Source organism: Leuresthes tenuis, unplaced genomic scaffold, assembly GCF_036924035.1.
Source record: "Leuresthes tenuis unplaced genomic scaffold, fLeuTen1.0.hap1 SCAF_4, whole genome shotgun sequence".
Lineage (NCBI taxonomy): Eukaryota > Metazoa > Chordata > Actinopteri > Atheriniformes > Atherinopsidae > Leuresthes > Leuresthes tenuis.
In genome coordinates this window covers 27,338,408-27,361,901 of record NW_027325358.1, presented here as the reverse complement: position 1 = coordinate 27,361,901, position 23,494 = coordinate 27,338,408, and the positions used below count along the sequence as shown (strand labels likewise).

The 23,494-nt window shown below is 37.9% G+C and overlaps 1 protein-coding gene across 1 annotated transcript in view; it reads right to left on the bottom strand.

Annotated features, from left to right (window-relative positions):
• Positions 1–7,581: 7,581 nt before the first annotated feature.
• cygb2 (cytoglobin 2) overlaps positions 7,582–23,494 on the bottom strand; it is a 32,241-nt gene continuing 16,328 nt past the window's right edge. The window contains exons 2-3 of the mRNA XM_072383504.1: positions 20,137–20,368; positions 7,582–14,199 (exon numbers count right to left, since the gene is read on the bottom strand). Coding sequence (XP_072239605.1) covers positions 14,035–14,199; positions 20,137–20,368 — 397 coding nt within the window. The 3' untranslated portion in view covers positions 7,582–14,034. The remainder of the gene's footprint in view (positions 14,200–20,136; positions 20,369–23,494) is intronic.

Genomic DNA, 23,494 nt, shown 5'->3' with positions numbered 1-23,494 from the left:
TTTCACACCTGATGTTCATTACCTAGAGTCCAGACTTCACATGGAGAAGCGGCATTTAGCTGTAATGCTGCAAACAAATGGAACAAACTGCCAGTGGAGATTAAACTGTCACCAAATGTGGACATTTTTAAATCCAGATTTAAAACATTTCTTTTCTCATGTGTCTATGAATGAAATCTACACAGTATCTTTTAACTTATCTAAACTGTTGCTTGTTTTAATTCATTTTAGTTATTTTATTTCTTTCTATTTATACTTTTACATATCTTTAATGCTTTTTCTGCACCCTGCTGCAATGCTTTTATTTTTATTTTATGTAAAGCACTTTCAATTGTTTTGTGCATGAAATGTGCTATGCAAATAAATTTGACTTTTGACGTTGACCTGTTGTTTACATAGGAACACGCTCCCCCTTGTGTGCAACTTAAATTTTACAACTTCATCATGAAGCATCTACATCTTCATCTACAAGCAAACTTATCATAATGGCTCCAACACCACCCACACAAGTGATGGATTTAGAAAAAAATGCTGTTTAAGAAAATAGAAAATGGATCAAAGTAGCATAAAAGTTGTATATTCTTACAAGAAGACATGTGTCTGTGGTGGAGAGTGCAATTCTGTTAATTCAGTGCAGATATTTGTTGATGTTGTAGTATCAAAGCCAGGACTCAGAAAAACTGAACAAACTGATAAAGAAGACTGGCTTGGTGCTGCTCTCGAGTGCCAGCAGATAATTGTACAAAAAAGAATGTTGCACAAGCTGCTCGACATAATGAACAACAATGCCCACCCTCTATATAACATAAGACGTTGGCACACAAACACTAGAGTCCTGCAATTTTCCAGAGATTTTCCAGAATGATGTCATGTGAGAATGCAAATGTCTGCAACATTCATTCTGGACTTCTTGTGGAGATTTTCTACCCAGATCCCTCGTAAAATCCCTGCAATGTCTGAAGGTGGCACAATTTATGAATGTGTTTGCAAATATTGCAGAGTGCTGCTTCCACTGTGCTAGCGATTGTGTGGTGTGAGTTTGTTTCTTCTGTTGACCTGTATGCTGCTGTCCGCTTCCTCCCCGCTACTTTGGATAGGTACACATACATGCAGTAATCAGCACAACTCAGCCGATGGGAGCCTCATCTGCTATTCTCAATGTGATGTAATGAAAATGCAGCTATTTTCACTACACAATTTCTGCATGGCCTGCTGTCTTCTACTTGCTCTTCAAAACGTTTCACCTGCATTTTCAACAGGAAGAGCACATCTCCAGCCGATGTGCTAAAACTGACTAAAACTGTCTGCACCTTCTCCACTGATGTATATGTTTGAAACTGGCTATTATGATTAAATAATGGAGAGTGTTCGGTCAGGAGACCTTCTACGCCTCTGCAATGATAACTAGTACTAAATGTCTTTCATACCCACAGCAATAACCTTTGACAATATCTTTCTTTACCAGAAGAAGGGACTCCTTAAATGCATCACCAGGAAATGTGCCAATTTTTTTCTATTTGGCTACCCCTACAGTTATGGGATGTAATACCACTGTCATAAAAACAAACTCTCTGCTCTGTCTAAGTCCTGAACATGCACAGCCATACATGCAATGTTGTTGCCATGCTTTAGAGGTTGATAAAAATTCAACTCCAAAAGCCACCAAAAACATTAAGAGAAGAAGAAAGATAATGTTAATGACAAGAATTAGATTGCACATTGGGCAGCAAGAACATTTTTGTATTCTCATTCTAAATTTCTCTCACTTTTTTCTTATGAAGGTCTCATACAAACACGCCATGTCAGATTCAACAAACTCTCTTAACTTCGGAAAAGTGTGTAAACGACCTGCCTAAATGATGAACACCACCTTTGTGTATTTAAATGCAAGTGCACGAGGATAGTAAGTTTTCATACTCCACGCCCAAAATAATACCACATAAAGCCTTATGCCTTGGAAAACCCTTCCTATCTCCTGTGCCAGGAAGTGTTGAGTGTTGAATCATGAAAATGGCATCAAGGCACAAAAATAACAACTTTACTGGCTCTGAGATTGAATTTCTGCTTTCAGAGATCCAAAAAGGAAAATCTGTCATTTTTAGCTGCTAAAGCGAAGAAATAGGAAGCACTTGCTATTGATTCTGTATCACCTGTAGTTTGTAATGTCACCGAAATAAAGGAGAAATGGTTTAATATGAAAATGGCTTAAAAATAACGTCTCGCCATGGCCAGGTCCTGGATGACTGCAACTAAAGCTGTACAATCAGCTGTTGCCTCATCATGATGGCACTTTGATGGGGCAGTCCATGAGGGGGGTCTTCTGACATGTAGTCTACCTGGGCTGATTCAGGGAGACCCTCGTTCATGGCAATATTATGCAAAACGCAGCATGCCAGAATAATCTGGCATTCCTTCTCTGGGCTTTAGAGCAGTTGGCCCCCCGTTGTATTGAGACACATCCACCTAACCTCCAGCACACTAGTGCGCTCCACAACGGCACGAGTATATGTGTGCAGTCTATTGCTCTGATTATGTTTGGCAGTCCAGCCATGGCATGATAGTTCCTCTTAATTTGTACTTGTTCAACAGCGGTGTATGGGAATTTGATGTACCATGGGTGATAAAATGATGAGTTTTAATGACCAAGAGGAGCGCACAATTCAAAGAGGACTGGGACAAACCCAATCTATCTCCAATCTCCCTCTGAAAGTTTCCCATCGCTAAAAATCAAAGAGTGGCAAGGACCTGGATGTGTGGTGGAATTGGGTTTGATCGGCATGTTTCTCTCTGGAGTTGTGGCTCTAGCAAGCTGCCTATTTGCAGCAGCATAGTCCTTGCCAATCTAAATCATGATGTCAGCCATTCGTCTGTCTCCAAAAGGATATCTACATGGTCTCGGAACACATGCTCTCTTCCAAGAGCCAGACGCACTAAGGCATCCAAAAGTAACAAGTCAGCCGCTGGTTACACTTCCCATTGACCTTGTTATAAACAGAGCCAAATTAAACTTCAATTAGTGCATAATTTAAGTCAAACAGAATAATGTCAGCCTAATTATGGGGTATAATGTACATATTTGTTTATGATATCCTCAAAGTAATTAAATATGCAATCCATTAGTCAAGCAAACTTGAATAACAGCAGACTATTTTATGTAACTCCTACCTCAGGTCTGGATCACTCGTAAATTCTGTTTGTACCTGAAAAAAACCTCAAAATACGAAAAAATTGGTGAATGTGCAAGTTCTCTTAAAATCACTCCAAAGTACAATTTTAGGTAATTTTAGGTAGGTAATTTAGGTACAAATCTGTTCTTATGATGGGTTCTTGCATGAGGCCTATGTTATGTAATATAATTAGGGCTGGGCATATTAACGCGTCACTTTTGCATTAACTAATTAATTCATTATCGCCGACAATTATTTGTCTCCCATTAACGCAGTTTTTATTATTTATTATTTTTATTGTAAACGTCTGTTGCTCACCGGCTTTTATTTTGAAACGGTCCATCGTTGGCGACCCAGGTATGTTGCTTACTACTGTGTCGCTCACAGGAAACCGTCAGTGAAGAAAAGAATAGCAGATGAAGCGGGCTAAACAAACATGGAGAAAGTTAGGAACTTTTACGTGGCCATTTTCACTTCAAAGTTCTTCCAGATGGTGCAGTCAACAGAGCCAAAGTTATTTGTAAGCACTGCAATGTTGAATTGTCTTATCACCGGAGTACTTCGATCATATGACTGTACAGTTCCAATAAAAGTGCGTTATATGCTACTTTTGAATTTATTATTGGATTTTGCGCATAACAATGTGATTAATCGTGATTAATCACAGGAAATCATGCGATTAACGCGATTAAAGAATTTGATATTTGCCCAACCCTAAATATAAAATATACAAACAAACATGCTCACAAAAACACAAAACAACATTTCTAAAAAATGTTCTAGTGTATCTGCAACACAGTTCGCTTTTTCTGTCGTACATTTGTTAAGTGGTCTATGTGTAAAATCAATACATGTCAAACGTAATGCACATTGTATATGTTATTGTGCCATGTATTACAAGATAGCAGGGAACATTTTGAAGACTGCAAATATCTCAGACTTTGGTGTGAAATTTACCCACTTAGTTAAAAAAATTACTTGTTTCCAAGTTAGTCTGCAACAGATCTGAGGTGCTAACTGAGACTTCATCTGCTAGGCAGGGATGATAATGAAAGGTACTACTTTTGCTTCAGTTTCTGATAAATAATATAACAAAACTCAGATGAAATAAGTTGCTGTCGTAATGGTGTGTTTCCCATTTGTCATGATACAGACCGTGAGTATCCCCACATGTTTAATCAGTTTTATTATCGAAATCAACCACTGCTTCAATCACTTCTGGTTACAATCAATACAAAGTAGATGGAGGAATTATGTTTATTGTATTAATTTTATGAATTTATAACCACACGTTGGCAACTTCACCAACAAGGATAAAACACGTCAGGATGAGCGCTAATCAGTTTATATTTAGTGTTAGCAACAGTGGAAATAACTGTGCACCCGTCATTCTGTTTTTTCTCTGCGTTCTCTCAAGTTGTTAAATCCAGTCTGATGTTTGTTCTTGTTGGATATCAAACAGGAGCTAGCTTAGTTATTAGTTATTATTATTAAGTGTCCTAGGCAGTTATCAATTTTTGTCAAATTAATAATGAAAGTTATTACCTACGAGGTACCACTGACGAAAGTCAAAAGCAAGTAAATACAAAGCAGAATATAAATTTGTTGGTCTATACATGTCAATCTGGGACAGATATGATACGTACAGAACGCTAAGAATCCGAGCACTAACCTTCGCTAACAAGCAGTGATCACAGTGAGCATACAAACTGACTTAAAACAACTTCTCCCTTAAAAATAGTACAACAGAATTTATTAAAGTTGGCACAATGATTAAATCAATGGTACTTTCATCAGTAAACACTATCTAAATAACGAAATAAAACAAAAACAAAATAAACAAGCAATTAGACACAGACCATTAGTCTGTACGTGTGTGTCTGTGTGTGTGTGTGTGTGTGTGGATGTGTGTATGGGAGAAAAGGGAGTTACATGAGATAAAATAACTCCATGATCATGTAATGGTGAGGGCACAAGATAGTGGCCATGACCATGTGCTCAGTAAGTCATGTGTTAACCAGAGAAGCTTAAGCCCACCTGTTAACTTGAGATATCTAGGCTCTTTCTCTGTATAAACACACTTGCCAGCATGTGAAAACAAACAGCAGACATGCTCAAACAGCAGACATGCTAAAGACTTCAAATGTTAGTGTGTGACTTATGATTAAGGTCAGCTTAAACAAAAGGAGGATGGTTAGTTTGAATGCAAGATCCCAACTAACATCAACTAGACTAAAATTAGTTTTGAAACATTATCACAACAAAACCTTAGAAAAGACAAGTCAATACAATGCACTTTAAGTACAGAGGATTTCCTATGCTTAGTCATGTGGCGCTGACGCTAATGTTAATACCCAGTGTCTAGTTACCACGATCCGTGGAAATGATTTAGTCTTTAAAGAAAAGGGCTGTAGACAGTGCTGTGTCCAGTTTTTGTTGTAAATTCTTTGTGTTCACTAAAATATCTCTTCTGGTAGCTTCGTCTGGTCTTGGTTAAATTCTCACTCAAGCTAACTCTGAGTCATCTCTCGATGGATTCTCAGACGTACACTCGCCTTGGCTTGGTCAACTGAAGATGGATCCATGCAGGTTTTGTGTCACAAATATGAGACAGAGAGGGTTCTGGGGCACTGGCAGACTGCGCCGACCCTGAAGGCTGTGAGAGCAAATTGAGGTGAGATTAGTAAACCTTTTGCCCTCCCTCATGAAGAGAAGGCTAGATGAGAGAGAGAGAGTTGGGTTGCATCGCTCTCCTCAGAGGTCTGGCAACAAAGAGAGAAAGATTGTAGTCTTGGGGTGTTCTCAGTGGAGCAGGGGGAGTGACTAAGCCATCAACTTTCAGAATAAAGTCCAGTGTACTCCCCGGACTTCAGTTTGTGAGGTCCCTAACATTCTTGACCCATGTCTTGCTCGTATACTTTATATCTTCTTCCTCACTTCCTTCTATGCATTGTCTCAGGTCTCTTCAATGCATCTGGCACAGTGTTTCTTTTCTTTTAAAACTTTGTCATGATAATGTCTTTTCCATCCAATGTTATTTGTTGTGACAACAGTGCCTTTTTTTTTTACTATATTTAAATAGGCAAAAGTGTGTCCTTAACTAGTTGCTGGTCTGCTGGTCTGGAAAACAATGTCCTGAAGTGTGATATCTCAGCCCCTGAGCACCCCTGTGCAATTTCAGGTCAGGGATTATGTAAAACAAATGTTGTTGTACCTCAAAAGTAATCTGTTGCTTAAAATGAAAATCACAATGTATCTACCTTTTATTTGGTCTTATTTTTTCTTTCGGCAAATAATAGATTTTTTAACATGTAAGTAAACTAAATAAACTGAGACTTTTTTCTTTCCAGAGTTACTGATATCCATACACTATGTTTATGTTTATGCATTTGGCAGGTGCTTTTATCCAAATCAGCTTACAGGTAGGCAGGTAGGGTAAGGGGGTCTTGACTTACGACACCCTATTTGAGGTAGTACCTTTCATGCATGGGATTTGAACCCTGGTTACCTACATGAAAGGTGGCAATCTTACCACTAGATAGATGTCAACTTAAATTCTGCAGCAGCTTTTAGTTTCTGTAACCCCTCCCAATTGTTCATACTTACCTTGATAATATTCCCTTTAAATGTGCTTCTCTTTTTTTAAAGTACATGTAACAAAATGTGGAAATCGGTTCAGTTTTTACAAAGTTCATAAAAGTCTTAGGCAGTTAATCAGAGTGGATGTTTGTTAGAGTTTTGTGTTTTCCTAGAGAGTGTTGAACTCTCGTGGCAGCATAGACACACACACAGTCGGTATAGCTTACACTGCCAAAGCGTCTTATCACTGTCAGGTAAACTTTGAATATGAATATGAATGGGAGGAATCATTTCAGCCAGCAAACATGCATCATTGCACTTAGCAGAAAATAAAGAAAGTTTTTTTGTGGAGTTTTTCTTTAACATTGCTCAAGGCTTAGCTTAATCATGCTGTCCTGTCACTTAAAACAGGGAAGGCACTATTCTTCTATTTAATCATTTTGGAGGACTTTTAGGCTACATTGCTGGTTCAGCTTTTTTATTAGATAAGCTGCTCATATTATTCAGATTGCTTTTGATTGCTTTTGAGTCAATCAGATATTTCACTTTCATCACACGCTTGCTGTTGCTGAATTTCAGTCTGGAGAAAAATGTGAGTTTGATGCAAATGAACAGGTGATGTAACCTGGATGCAATGTTTTCAATTGAACTAGCAGTCACAAGGGACATTGACTATGGAATGCTGAAAGTCATTTTACCAGTGATAATTGATTAATTACAGCATATCTTATAGCAATTAAAACTAGCCATAAACGGAAGAAGCAAGTCACTTTTTTTGTACTTCACCAATCTGTACATCAAGGCTAATGTTTACTTCGAAATGAAAAAGACAGACAAATTTACAAGCATAGTTTATTGATGGAAATTATTCATTCTCTCCAGGTCTGTGAACGTACAAGTCTGTGCAAACATGCTCAAAACACTACAAAGCCACTGCACTCACTCCGACTGACAATATACATATACTGGCAGTATACATCGACATATGCATACAGTATTAAATTACACAGAACCCTTTTCAGATATACTTGTGTAAATACATATATATATATATATATATATATATTTATATATACATACACATATATATAAATATATATCTACACATATATATATAAATATATATATGTATGTATACAAAAATACAAAGTCCTAACTATTCAACTGACAGGAACTTTTCACAATAAATACACAGTTCCACATATGCTGTGATGCCCTTATATGCTGAAAGAGATTGAGAGCGTAAAATTAATTCATGAGCAAAGAAAAAATTTAACTCAGAGAAAATGTTTCTTTTGAGAAAATACTTTGGATTAACTTTATCTGGAGGATATCTACAAGTGACGACATGCTCTATTATTTGTTTGTGTGAGAAAAGTGTGTGTTTATAGTATGTGGCAGTGAAGGGGCCTGAGCAACAGCATGGCATATGTTAGCAGAGAGGTTTAAAAGAAGTTTTCTGAGGAAGTTTGCTTGACAGAAATATTCCTGAACCATGAGCTGTTTTAGATCTGGCATCAGAGGGAAGCTCATGTTGGAAGTCAGGCCAAGAACAGGGCAAATCATTTATGACTGACAACAGCTTTACTGCCTCCAGAGCTATTTGAGCTGGAGTGAAGATGGCTTAGAGGTTTATTTGACTGCCTCTTGTATTTTTATCCACTTGTCTGACTCATCTTTAGGTGACATAAGCTTACAACTCCCCAGTTAAGCTTGAAAAGACTTTGTTTAGCAAAGGCCTTTAGCCATCTACTGCAGGAGTTTAATGCTTGTTTGTATAGAGCTGAAGTCGAGACTGTTTGATTGTTGTTTTGATCTTATTATCTCAAGACCACTAAGTAAAAGATACTTTATAGCTACACAGTGTACACAGCACAAACCATATTATCTTTTTTTAACACAAAAAAATTCAGATTCAAATTGAAATGACTTTCACCCAGCAGCCAAGGCTTGTGTCATGCTTGGTACAGCAGGTAAACATCCAGGGTAGGGGATCTTCAGGGTCAGGACTGACAAACACTGAGGTATTTTTAGTGGCCAGCGATTCTCAAAATTACATACATCAGGTTTTGCAAATATGAGGTAGATAGAGACAATGTTCAGAATTCTTAAATGGGAGGTGTGGTGAACCCAATCCTTAAACCTTCAACTATGTGTTTTAAACATGAACACAACAGAGAGACTGCAGATGTGTCTTGTTGCTGTCAATCTGCATCAGTAATCTGCCGAGTAGCCTACTTTAATACGGTTATCTTATAAAAAGAAGACTGCAATGAGAAAAATAAGATAAGTCATCTGATAAGGATAATTTAAAAAAATTATAAAACGAAATTCAAAATTAGATATGCCAATATTATGTTCAACACATCCTTGGGTCAGGTTCGGGCCGTTGAAGAAAGACTATTTTTGTTGACTAGGCAGTTCTCATGGGGTCTGGCTGGGTGTGTGTGAATACTAGAAAACCCTGAACCTCACAAACAAGCCAACATAACAACTCTGTTAAAAAAGGGAAAGGATCATGATTCAAATTTCACAACATTTTTTTTTTGCCATCTATAACAATCCATTTTCCTGGATTACCAAAGTGGTCACCCACATAATCATCACTTTGAGAAAAAATAACATCAGTTATATAAATTATTAAAAACTGTATTGTCATTGTTAGATTGAGGTTATTGATATTTATACTTTGTTTCCAGTGGTGGTATAGTTTCATTGTTAGCTACCATATGCTTCCATATGTGTTTATTTGTATTTCTTCAAACATGTTATCATGTATTATACTTCATTATACTATCAGACTAAAGGTTGACCCAGTGTTGTTTGCAGCTACTATTTGGTTAGTTTTCAGTAACACAATTACTTTGTTAGAAATTTTTAAAACATCATGTCCTGGTTTCAAGAAAAACCCTTTCACGGAGCTCATCTTATTTTCACATTTTGATGTAAAAGCTTCTTAGAGCAGGAAAAACATCAAACCAATGTAGTTATTAATGATTCAATACTTTGATCTGAGAAAGCAGTTCTCAAACTGGGAAAAGACATGGAAAAAAATTCAAGGGAAACACACACAGTATGTACAGGGAAAACACACGGACCACACATTTTGACCAGCCAAACTCAGTTATTTAATCGCATTTTAACTGCACTGCCTTTACTGCTGGAGTGGAGCAATTGTTGATGTTATTAGTTCCATTTGTGAGATTTTCCATGACAAATCAAATTTTGTGGTCTGCCGTGTAAATGGTTTTTGAATTTGATTTAATTTATTCCCTAATGTTAGCAAGACCAATGAGAAATAAAGATGTATTAAGGCAACAATGCACATGAAGACCAACAGAGACAGATTTTAAAGCGGAAAAAATTATGTGTCAAATATTTTCAGTTGATTAAAGGTCAGGACTGCAGGCTGGTCAGTCCAGCACCCATACTCTACTATGAAGCCACACTGTTGTGATAGATGCATTATGCGGCTTAGCATCATTTGGCTGAAATATTCAAGGCTTTCCCTGAGAAATCCAGTCATCTGGATTTTAAGGATTCATTGCTCTATAACTTTCAGCAAAGATAGTGTCTTTCCAGATGTACAAGTTGCCAGTTCCATAGGCACTAATGCACCCCTGCACCATCAGTGATGATGACTTTTGAACTAAGCACTGTTAACGTCTCCTTTTTAGTCTGGAGGACACAGTGTCCATGATTTCCAAAAACAATTTTCTATTTGTCTGAGTATAGTTTTCAATTGTGCCCAAGTTAATTTTAAATGAGCTTTGGCCCAGAGAAAATGGCAGCATTTGTGGATCACATTCATATATTTTTTAGTTTTAAAAATGTATTTTTAGTTTTAAAATGTATTTGTGGATAGCTTGGTGAACTGTGTTCACAGACAACAAGTGTTCCTGAAGCCATGCAGGGATTTATGTGTTTTCAATGCAATGCTGCCAGGGGGGCCTAAAAATCACAAGCATCCAATCCCGATTTTTGGCCGAGTCCCTTGTACAAAACACATCTTCGGATTCTGACTTGTTGCAACTAAACTAATTAGTTGCAACTTGTTCCTTCAGCTGTTTCTATTTTATACCACATACTTTTCCAGCTTTTAGTTGTCAACTTTTTGCCATCTTGTATTAGCCATCAAGTCAAAAGATGAGCTAATATTTTTTCATGAGATAGTAAACTATTTAACATTGAACATTTGATATGTTTTCTGTTATGCTGTGAATAAAACATTGGTTTATGAGATTTGCAATTCATCACTTTTTTAATTACATTTTACACAGCATTCAAATTGTTTTTCAATTGGGGTTGTCACATAGACAAAAGTTCAGTTAATTACATGTCACAGGGGGTTGTGTTTTTTCCCCACCTCCAAAAAGAAATCATGACAGAAACATTTTGGTACCCTGGTACACAATGTAATTTGTCAGAGCATTTGGTGAATGTTTTAATCTCTCATATTAATTTTTTATTAATTAATTTGTTTATATTCACCTAAATTGAAAGATATTTCTACAAAGGAATGGCCAACACTCAGGCAGGTCTAAAACCATCTTCAGGGTCATAATTGTTTTTGCTCTCAGTTTGTGCAGTTCCTGCTGAGGCAATAGGAAGTTAGAATAGATGAATGACCCAATGAGGAGGAGAGGAGACTCATTACTTCCCTATTAATGCCAGACGCTGATGCCAACGGGGGCCAGATGGCAGTTACAGGACGTCACCGGAGCAGATGCAACTGTAGATTGGATCAAATGTCCATCCTAAACTGATTTGCTGGGTATGTTTGGGAATTGACTAGAACAAAGATTTGCAGATGGGAACTGCTTGTTCGAGTTCAGCGGTGAGGTTAAATAAGGTAATGAAAAAAAGTTAGAAAGGGTAGCTTGTTCATTTGCATGCATTTGAAAATCATTTCACGCTCTACACTGGTCAGAAAGCTAAAGAAACATGGATTTTTCCATGGATCTGTGAGGGGTTTCTGAAGCACTTAATACAGCTTTTAAAGCAATACATCTCTCTAACAGGGTTTACAAGAGATAAACTATCTGACAGTCCTGTAAATATTAGTTCTGGAGACATCTTATGCCATGCCTGTTTGTAATTGTGTATATGTGGTTGTTGAATGTGTCCACCTGTTGATATTCTCCATTTCACTTTCACAATGTAAGCATATAAGTGATTGTGTGATGAAATGATAAGCAAGAAAACAACTGTTGTTGCTTGTCAAGACTTTCAGAAAAGCAAAAACAGCCCTCACCACTTCAATACATCAGCATGTCAATGAGTTGTAAACATAGGCAGAAGAGTATGTGCATTTGCCCACTGTATACTTATACAAACAACACCTCAGTAAAGTTAAACAATACATTAAATAGAGTAAGAGAGAGAAAGGGGTGCAAGTCCCCTAAACATGAGGATATACTGCAGTTGGACACCAAGAGAATCTATTAACAGTCAACAGCTCCATGGTCCCGTAGCCGGGGCTTCGACACATAACTGCCGCATCTTGTAGCTAAAAAATCAAAACTTTTCTTTTGTCTTTCAATATTGAAAGACTAAAGAAAAGTTTTGATATGAGCGTGTTAATATGAGCAGCTTTGAAGATATCAGGTTTCCACAGAAATGAACTCTGTATAGTAATAATCTGCAACATTTTCATATTCAAACAATTTCGCCCTAGGAGGTGTCTCATTAAAAGCAGACCTAGAAAAGCTGAAAGTCTGACATAATTTGAGATTAGCAATTGTAGCTCCGCACCAGTTAAGATTTGGGTTTCTTCATGCTTAAAGCAACAGCGTGGTTGTTGCGCTTAGCTTCCAGTAGATAAGAGAATCAGGGCAGTGGCAAACACTGTTGAGATTATTTAAGGCTTAATTTAAGTGCTTTGATCAAATAGACCGTGTATGTCCATGGGTTACATAATGCCAAATTACTTTTTTGTTGGCCCATGCCCACTTGATACTTAAACATAACCAATGTTGGCAATTCACAATGGATCAGTATGCCATGCTTTTCAGGCTGTTTATTATCCACTTTGGCTTCACATACATATGTTGACTCGGAAATAGTCCTAGTAGTCATTACTAGAAAAATACACATTTTTATAATGCATCATCTGAAATATACTGTCTGTGTTACTGACAGCACGTTTTTTTGTCCCATTGGTTTCATGATGTCCAAGCACTGAAAATACGATTTGTATGACAGGTCTTCGTGCAATAACTCATCTCACACAAGAATGTACTTTTGTACTTACATTTTAACAATTACAGAAGTTGTCTCCTGTAAATTAGTTATGGCAGATCAAATGCAGATTTTATATGTGTAGCTGAGAATTTGATTAACTGTCAGACAGTTCAGGGGATCTAACATGCATGTGTGTTGCAACTGTAAACTGAGTCTCTAAGTAATAATCCTTGAGTTGCATTTACACATATATGCACAGCAACTTTCTCACTACAATTCCTAAATGTATTTTATATACTCAGAGAATAACACTTCCAAACATTTATCATCAATAGCCTAAGAATTGGCACCCCAAATATTTGGAGAGTTTGGAGACTGGGTTTATAAAGAATTTGTTAGTTAAATTGCTTACTGAAGTAAGTACCCTTAGCATTGCTATCAAGACCAAACCATATCATCTTCCTCTGATTGTTATTGTTGGACTTAAGGAACTAGTGTTTGAAAAACTACTACCAAAAATGATCACTACTACTGCAGTTGTAATTTCAAACTGCATATGTGCTTTGCTGAAGTGGAAAACTTGGCAGGCCTTGTCATGGTGCTAACAGGGTCAGTCATCACCACAGAAACGTAATTAAACCTGTTAGTTCATTAAAGCTTTTGGAGTTGCTTGCTTGAACAATTGTCAGTTCTTTAATAGAGAAGAGCTTGTGCTACACATGAGGTGGTAATTTACATGCTTCTGGCAGCAACAGGAATTAACAGTAGAAGAAATGGATAATCAGTATTAGCCTTGATAGTCTCTCCTGCTAAAACATACACAAAAGCACTACTTACATAAGCTAACATGAAAGTGTAAGTTGATGTCTGGCTACATTGTTTGATGATCAACTGGTCTCTGCTGTGTAGAAAAACCATGCAAAAGCTTAGCACCAAAATGTGACCAAAATAAGGAACAATGTTGCATGGATTATCACATTAATCTTATCCATGTCTGGGAAACCATCCTCACAACTTTACAACTCCCCATTCACATTTTTCTCACACAGATCATTTTACTGCTTTTCACCATGAAAACTCCTTTACCGCTATTCTGCCTAATTCTTCACACTGCCGAGCTGGAGACCTGAAGCCAGCCCACGTCCGTGTAGGCCCCTGTCACATGCCAGTACAACGCACCCATCAGTTTGGTCCACACCATCTGCACCTCAGTTGTGAAGAATTCTGGAAAATCTTCAGACAACACCTCCAGCATCACACCACTCAGGATCTGAATGGTAGAAGGAGGATGAGAAATAAACTTCATCATCATGGAAGAAAGGAGAGCGAGAATATGGCTACTGAGATGATGACTGAGAAAAGTTGCGATAAAGCTGAAATTAGAAATGATATCTGTAAATATATATGCAATGCAAAGTGAAAGAAAAAGCAACAAAGGTGCAAAGTGTTAAAAAATTTTAAATCTAAACTCACAGTTAATGAAAAAGGTTACTCTGTTTCTTGTGGACCAAGGCAAAAGGAAAAATAATTATTGTCAAATTGTGTTTTGTCAAAAAATTTAAGTCATATTTCTCCCATTACCCATCCATCCATTTTCTATACCCGCTTAATCCGTCAGTCAGGTCGCGGGGGGGCTGAAGCCTATCCCAGCGGTCAATGGGCGAGAGGCAGGGGACACCCTGGACAGGTAGCCAGTCCATCACAGGGCCACACAGAGACAAACGAGACAAACAACCATGTACTCTGACCAAGAACAACCATGAACTCTGGGCATAGGCAAACCAGGCGGTCGTCTGGGGCGCCATCTGCTGGAGGGGCGCAAAAATTGAATTCTATTAAAATTGAAAAAATAAATAAATTATACTTGAAGATATGAATAATAAATTTCAACCTGTCCTTCAAATTTCTTGACATTTTTTTCTTTTAAATAAATAATAAAAACAACATAAAAGCTCAATATGAAAAGTCTATTTGCTGACCGGCTGACATGCGCCCTGAACCTGATGCTAGTGGAAGGTGAGGAGGTGTTGGTGCTATTTTGTGTTCATCAAAGACAACTCTCATCTGGAGCGCCATATTACCCAGAGCAGGCCCTGACATTCACACTCACTCCTAAGGACAATTTTAGAGTCACCAATTAACCTAACATGCATGTTTTTGGACGGTGGGAGGAAGCCAGAGTACCCGGAGAGAACCCACGCATACACGGGGAGAACATGCAAACTCCACACAGAAAGGCTCCAGATCAAAGCGACGGTGCTAACCACCACACCACAGCCGTGAAACAGCCGTTCAAAAAAAAAAAAAACGTTAAAAAAAAATCATCTTGTCCTCACCAAATCTTAATATTAGGCAAATAGAAACTTCAGACGGACAACGACACATGATATATTACACTGAATCATATTTCACAAAAGTGAGTCGAAATACTGAAGCGGTGTGTAAAAAATTATGTACATCCTTACTGTTTCCACAGGAATTAAGAAGTTAAGTAGGAGCTGTTGCTCCTAATCAAATTCATTTGGCTAACTGATAATCAGCGAGTGTGAGCACCTCTATAACAAGTGTACACCTAACAAGTGTAGCTTGTTTGGAAGGGTTGAGAAAGCATCTTTGTTCTAAAAAGAAAATGACAGCATGGCTTAATGTACAGCACCTGATAGCAACTGTCAAGCACGGTGGTGGAGGGGGTGATGATTTGGACTTGTTGAGCAGACACAGGCCTTAGACACTTTGTAGTCATTAAGTCAGTCATGAACTCCTCTGTATACCAAAGTATTCTAGAGTCAAATGTGAGGTGATCTGTCTGACAGCTAAAGCAAACCAGCAAATCTACAAAATAATGGTTAAAAAATAAAAGAATCAAGCTGTTGCAATGGTCAGTCAAAGTCCAGACCTCCAGATTCATTCAAGTTATTGCTGCTATTATACCATGGAGTGTACTTAATGTTTCACACACTGCTGTTGAATTAAGACTTAATTGAAATAATAACACAAAGTCATTTGTTATGTGTTATTGTTTATTTGAGGTTCCATCCACCGTCTTCCGCTTATCAGAAGTCGGGTCATGAAGGCAACAGGCACAGGAGAGAAACCCAGACAACCCTCTCCCCAGCAACACTCTGCAGCAACTCCTGTGGGTGTCATTATTGCACTTGGCTGTGGTGTTGTGTTTGTGTTCTGAGTTTCAGGCGGAGTCTGAGCAGGTATCCAGGAAGTCTGGGGCAAAGTCTGGACTGCTTCTGCCAGCACATCTGTTGTCAATCTGTGCTCATTTGGAGCAGCTTCTAAGGATATGCAGGAGCTCCAGTCTTCGCCAGATTGTTCTCACTGTTCTCGTGTTAATCAGGCCGACCAGTGTCCCACTGTGTTTTTCTTAGTAAATTCTACCTTGTCTAACTGTGATCTCCCTTCATTATTTGCCCATCATCGCTACCCCTGTGATCCCGGACATCTCCATAGATATACCTCTGTCTCTGGAGTTATTACCTGAAAACATCCCGTTGTCTGTCTTATACCTGCTCGCCCAACCGCCATCTTGGACCAACCACAGTCTGCATCACTTCATTATCCCTCCAAATCTGGACCCCTCCCAGATGCATAGTAAGCACTCGCTGCGCGACAGATTCTCTTTCACAGAATATAACAGGCTCTATCTAACTGCTCCCTCTTCTCTTAGAGTTTATCTCTGGACTGAATTCGCTGTGGACTCGCCCCTCAATTCATCAATACAAATAAACTGTTTCCTTTTTTCATATACCTGGGTTGAGTCTGTTCTAGGGTCCACTCTTGTATGTATAGGCTATTTCATAGCCATGACAGCGGGATCCCAAGGCATTCCCAGGCCAGGCCAAAAGATATATATAATCCCTCCAGTGAGTCCTGGGTCTGCCCCATGGTCCCCTCCCAATAAGACGTGCTTACAAATTCTCCAAAGGGAGGCAACCAGGAGGCATCCTAACCATATGCCCTAACCACCTCAGCTGAGGCCTTTTGATGCGGCCAAGCACTCCACTCTGAGTTTCCTCCAGATGACCAAGCCTCTCACCTTATCTCTAAGGCTGAGCCCAGCCACCCTCGGACCGGAGCAGAGCCCTCATAACAGCTGGCAAAGCCCCAGTCCGTCTGTCATTCGCTCACTCCAACCTGCCATCACCCATGAACAAGATACCCAGATACTTATACTCCTCAGCTTGAGGTAACGACTCATCCCCAACCCAACCAAAGAAGCCAACAGAACCACATCCTCTGCAAAAAAACAAGTTTGAGTTAGTGCCAAGAATGCAGACACAGCACTTGCTTTAGTTATACAGCTTGTAAAAGTGGCGGTTCCCCATATTCGCTCAGCACCTCCCTCGGAACACGGTTGTAGACCTTTTCCAAGTCCACAAAACACATGTAGAGGGACCAGATGGTCAAACTCCCATGATCACCTGAGTAAATCTGCAAGGGCAAAGATCTGGTATACTGTTCCACGACCTGAGAGAAAACCACTGTACTCCTCTTGAATCCGAGGTTTGAGAATCTGTCGGAGCCTCCTCTCTAACACCCTAGAGTATATATTGGGGAGGCTGAATAGTGTGATTCACCCTGTAGTTGGAACACACTACTTAAAAATAGGAACCACCATCCTGGTCTGCCACTCCACAGGCGTTGGCCCAGATCTCCATGCGAAAAGACGTGTCCGCAAAGACAGCCACCCCATGTCCAGATTATTATTGTAATATTTTTTAGGATTGGTAAAGACCAGGAGGTTTCTTATTATGTTATGTTATGTTTTACATAACATGACATAAGAGGACATAGAACAACAATTTTTTTCACATGACAGTATGTGCTTCTTAATGAAGTGGCTCCTTGAACTCTACACTTCTACTCATGCAAGTTGCTCCTTTAAGTATGAGAGGAGCATGTAATGACAGAACTAGACATTATCCCAAAACAAAAGCTTATAATTTCATTTAGCTTGTGACAACCCTACACTTTACTTGTGCAGCAGGTGTAACCAGTAAGAACACTCCTTCATCCTTTCACAAAAGTCAGTTCCAAAGTTCCAAAAACAAACAGTAAACTTTCTAGGTTAGATAATCTCGCTCTCTCTCTTCATTGGAGTGATCACCTTTTAAAATTTACCCATACGTATTCCTGCTCAAATTCTATCCAGTGTAAGAGAATAAACAGCAAGAAGACCTGTATATCCATGTACCTGCAGCAGATGACAATATGAAAATAATGTGACAAGCTGATGTTAGTTCAACACAAGAGCAGAAAAAAAACTGTTGAAAACGTCTGAATGTTCCGTCTGAAGCCTGAGCTTTCAGACGTTTTGCCCTCTAACTACTTACTTTTCAGCCACATAAAAATGGTCTAAGTAGAGACGATTTGATCAAATCCATGATCTGTGATAGTGATGATGGTGTCAACAGCTGGACTTTGGAGGCTGAGTGAGTGAGGCCTTTGAACCACCCGTATATCAGAACAATTTCTGTATGCACTGACGTGATAATATAGAAGAAATTATCTCTGTCCAGCCTTGAAGATGATATGAACTATAACTGAACTGCTATATCTGGTCATTCTACCTAGCAACCGCTGGTTGTATTATTGACTAAACAAAGCTGGTTTTGTTTTGTTTCAAGCAGCTACATCATGCTGGCATCAGTCGGTTTCACTGCTGATTTTTGCTTTCTTTTTTGACTTGTCTCCAACTGTTCTCCATCAAAACTATGAATGCTGTTGCAGAGTTTGGTCCTGGGTCTTATGTTAAATAATTTCAAATAGCCATGAGACAAATAACAGTAGAATACATTTCTTAAGTTTCAGTCTTAAAAAAAAATTCTGTTTTACTTGTATGATCTTGTATTGTGCAACTTAGTTAAAAATACAAAATTATCTTTTTACTGTGCAGTTTTTAGGCCAAGATATGACTGAAAGTTTAATACCACCTGAAGGGGTTTACCTTGAATTCACAGAACACACAGTGGGACTAATTTTAACAATGATTTATTCAGAAACTGATATGTTCATCTTCAAGATTCAATTTTCAAGGAAATCAGATATCAGCTCTCTCCACAGCTGCATTTATAGACCAATTGCAGGCCGCATTCAAAAGACTTGAAGAGGGACGCAATATACTTCCCTCTTCAATCAAATGAAGAAGGAAGTATATTGGATTTCATATTCAAAATTATGTAACCATACTGTCTATGTTAAACACTGGATCTGAAGCATCCCATTCTGAATCTGTGTTTCCTGCCTCCATATGAAATCAGTTATGTGTTCTCTGAAAACAACACCCGTTTGAAGCTGTGTTAAGATTCATTAACTATACTTGAGTCATCAACTCTTTTCACATTTTTAATGCGTGGCTTTATATTGCATTGTATTGTATTGTCAGTATCTGAATAGCATTTTGTACATTAGTTTACATGAAATCATTGATATTTTTTTTTTCCAATCATGCATCCTTGCACATTTAGAACCTGGTATCTTGCTGTATATTGGCATAAGGAGAAACTCCAAAATATATTTCATTCTAATAACAAGCTTTATAGCTGCAGCTGTAAACTGCATTTCTGTTGGCCTTCAGGTTTTCTCACCTCTCTACAGTGATTCTGAAGTGTTTTACAGGAAAAATAAGTCTGAATTGCTATATTTTACTTTTTACACAATCCAGAAGACAGGTGACTAAATTAGATTTTTTAAATAATCATTGTGTTTCTTCGCCAAAATGCTAACATGCATGCTTTTGTCATCTCTGCGTTAATTGTAACTTCTAGGCTGAATAACCAAAACTGTGGCTTCACAACAGTTTAGTTGAATTTGTCTTTGCAGACAGATAATAACGCAACTACAATTGAAGCATTATAAAGAAATGAGTGCAAAACTGAAAGGATTGTTTTCAGTTGAGTAAATAGGTGAAAGTAATGTCACCCGTGATATTGGATTGATAATGAGAAAATTCATTTGGGTTGCTCTGATAATTCAAGGGGCTGTTGAAACATGGAAATACAATATTATAATACCACCTATTCAGGGTAAAGGACCATTGACAATTATCTCTCAGAACACATTCTGCTTTGTTTTATTTGCACACTGATCAAGTTGCCAAAATTAGAAAATGTGAAACAACACCCCTGTTTTTGTATGACATACAGAAAAACGAGGCAAAAGACTAATAAAGAGTGGCTTATTCATTAAACATTACCTTGAAATACATAGGCTCCACTTTGTGTTTGATAGCATGGGCCTTTCCCACCAAGGCCAACACTGCCGATACCTTCTCTGGATCATGCAGGTTCTCCACCACAGTGTTGATGGCATTCATCACCCTGCGGGCATGTTGCCGAAGTTGGCAGCTTCGCTCCATCTCCTCGGTGTCTTCCATGTCCTGAAACTGGCTGAAATACTGTTTCGCCGATGGGAAGTTCACAAAGAACCTAAAGAGGCACATTATATTTTACACAAGATTGGAGAAATGCCAAATAAATAGACATTTATTTTCAAAGAGGCAACTTTCAACCTAAATAAAACACTCAAAAGGAGCTTAGAAACTAAATTTGGAGTCATTCAAGCAGCTTTTAGATCTCTATATTTTGAGTTATAGAGAGCAGGATTGTCTGTCTCTGGTTGTATGTACGTATGTATGTATGTATCTATGTAGTTTATTCAGTGGAGCAAATCATGAACGATCCCCTGCCCTGGAATGTACTGGAGGAACTTACGTACAACGTACGACTGGAGTGGGAGCAACAAGACAAAACACATCAGCTTGACTTACAAAGCACCCACATAAGGAGAGTTAAGGAACTCTCTGGAAACAATGCTATTATAAAACTATATCTTAAAATAGCAAATAGTTGTTTGCCGCTGTATTGATGTTAGAAATATTGTAAATTCACACTTTAAAATAGAAATTGGTGAGATGAATGAAAATACAATTTTGAACACTGAAATAGACAATATATAAATATATATATGAACTCATCTTGAAAATATCTCTAAAAAGTTATGAGGCAACAAAAAGGTTGAAAAAGTAAGTTATACTAACACTTGAAGGAACATATTGCAACTAATTGCGTTAATTGGCAACAGGTCAGTAATGTGATTGGTTACAAAAAGAGCACCTTATGGAGGCAGAGACTCTCAGGAATAAAGAGGGGCAGAGATTCAGCAATCACAGAAAAAAAAAAACTGAATCGAGAAAGTGTGAAGCAATTTCAGAATAATGTTCTTTAATGTAAAATTACAAAGAAGTTTGAACATGCCTTCATCCGCAATGCATAAAGAATCTGTCTGTGAGGACAGTTCCCCAAGACAATTCAATACCACGTACTGTATCTGTTACAACTGCATAGCATCGTAGAACAATCCTGTATCAAACAAAAATGTGACTGTGTTCCTCTGACAAAGGTCCAGCATCTGCTCATAGCTGATTTCTCTTTAGACTTTTACAGACAGTTATTAAAGAAGAGAAGATGCTCAACATGACCCTTTCCCAACTTTTTTCATACATGTTGCAGTCATTGAATTCAAGATGAGCTAATACTGTTTACTACAGAGTACAATGTCTCACTTTAAACATTTTGTTTTCTGATCTATGTTGTAATGTGAAAATATCAGGATATTGCACTCTCCCAGTCTCAACATTATCAATATGAAGGGTTGCCAGATTATATCAGATTCCATCATGGAATACAACCGGGTGCATCCAAGTCTCCAAGCTGCACGTTGTAAGTGGGCATTGTGCTTGTTTCCAGTTTAATCATGTTAATTTGCATGTTAAAAAAGTTATGAACCTGGCTCTGTGAGGATGTAATGTGCAAACTCTGTGCCTCACCACCAGTTAGAAAGTAGCCAGCCATCAGAAACAGTACAGGTACAGAGATTTGATTTCATCCTGTATGTATGACAGCAACAAAGCAAACAAATAGAAGCATGTAAATGTTACTTTGGGTGCAGTGTAAGCACGTAGGAAAATAAGTAAGTTAGGAGAAATAATAATAACAATATTAATAACAGAAATTGAAAATTTCTCATTAAACTTGAAACTGTTAAGTTTTATTCTCAAGTTCTTTGGTTTTGTAACCGTCCATGGCAAATTTCTATCCCCAGTCCAATGAGAACTTAAAATAATCTCAAATATGATGCAGTTTAACACTTCGGGATATATTTCTGAGGGGTCCCATAAACTTCTTATTCATTGTTTTTTGCATACAATCTTGAATTTGATGACTGCAACATGTGTCAAAAAAGTTGTGACAGGGCTATGTTTAGCATCTTCTCTTCTTTAATAACTGTCTGTAAAAGTCTAAAGAGAAACCAGCTGTGACTAAATGCTGGACATTTGTTAGAGGAGCACTGTTACATTTTTGTTTGATGCAGGATTGTTCTACGATGCTATGCAGTTGTAATAGATACAGATAGATACAGTATGCGGTATTGAAATGTCTTGGGGAACTGTCCTCACAGACAGTGCTAATTTTCATTTTTTGGATGGCACAGCTGGATATATAGTCATTTTCATACCATTTCAAACTAAATATGTAAACAATGTGCCCAACAGTGTGTTCTCAAATGGTACACACACTCTTTAAACAAGAGTTTGAATTTAACAGCATTTTCTGCCTGCTAGTTATTCTTTAAAAAGTATGGGGGTTGATACACATATTAACAAAACATTTAAGATGATTATTCAATTTGAGGAATCTAGAAGGAATCCTGCAAACCCTTTGAAATGTCACTGTAAAATTAGCATATTTTCAATTCAGCTGAGTATTTGCTTTTATTTAATCTTAAATCCTCTATAGAGAACAAACAGATATGAAGCAGGTGAGAGCCTTAGGTGCATGCTGTACCCATCGCTGCTACCACTTTTCTTTTAGTGTCTTATCTAAACAAGTTATGGCAAGATATTGAAAAAAAAATAGAAATGGGAAATAAAGAAATCAATGATCTTTTTTGCTGGCCGACAACACATGAGTTACAATATGCGCACAATGTATTTGCTGACCACACAAAAAATAGATAAATGGATACAAAAATTGAAGGAAGCAACAGGGTCATTCTCCTTATTATGTCACACTGATTATCATCAAAATATTCAGCGTGCAAAATATAATCCTGAAGCATTTAACTTCCCTACATGCCATAAATCTAAATCAATCTTCCTCCTCCTACCTTAAAGTGCAGTTCAGTAACTTACATGGGCTTTTTCCTGTCAGTGAAGTGTGTAATTTGCCTTTGCACCATCAGTTTAGCAGAAAGTTCCCAGCAGAGACTTTTAAAGTGCAGAAGCGCTGATGAGACCCTGTAGTTAAAATTGATCACACTCTCAGAGTGTAATTGGTTGCAGGTGTACTGAAAGTGGTGTCTAATTTTCATGCATATTTAGCGTTCTGTGTATGCAAGCGAATCAAACAGAAAGGCACCTAACAAATATATATTAGGAAGATTAAAAAGTTGTGTAATATGCTTCAGCTTCTGCAACTACTCACGTACAGATGTGGTTACTTAAAGAAAATTGATTGAAAGTTAAGGAATAATTGCTTCCTTTCTTACATAAA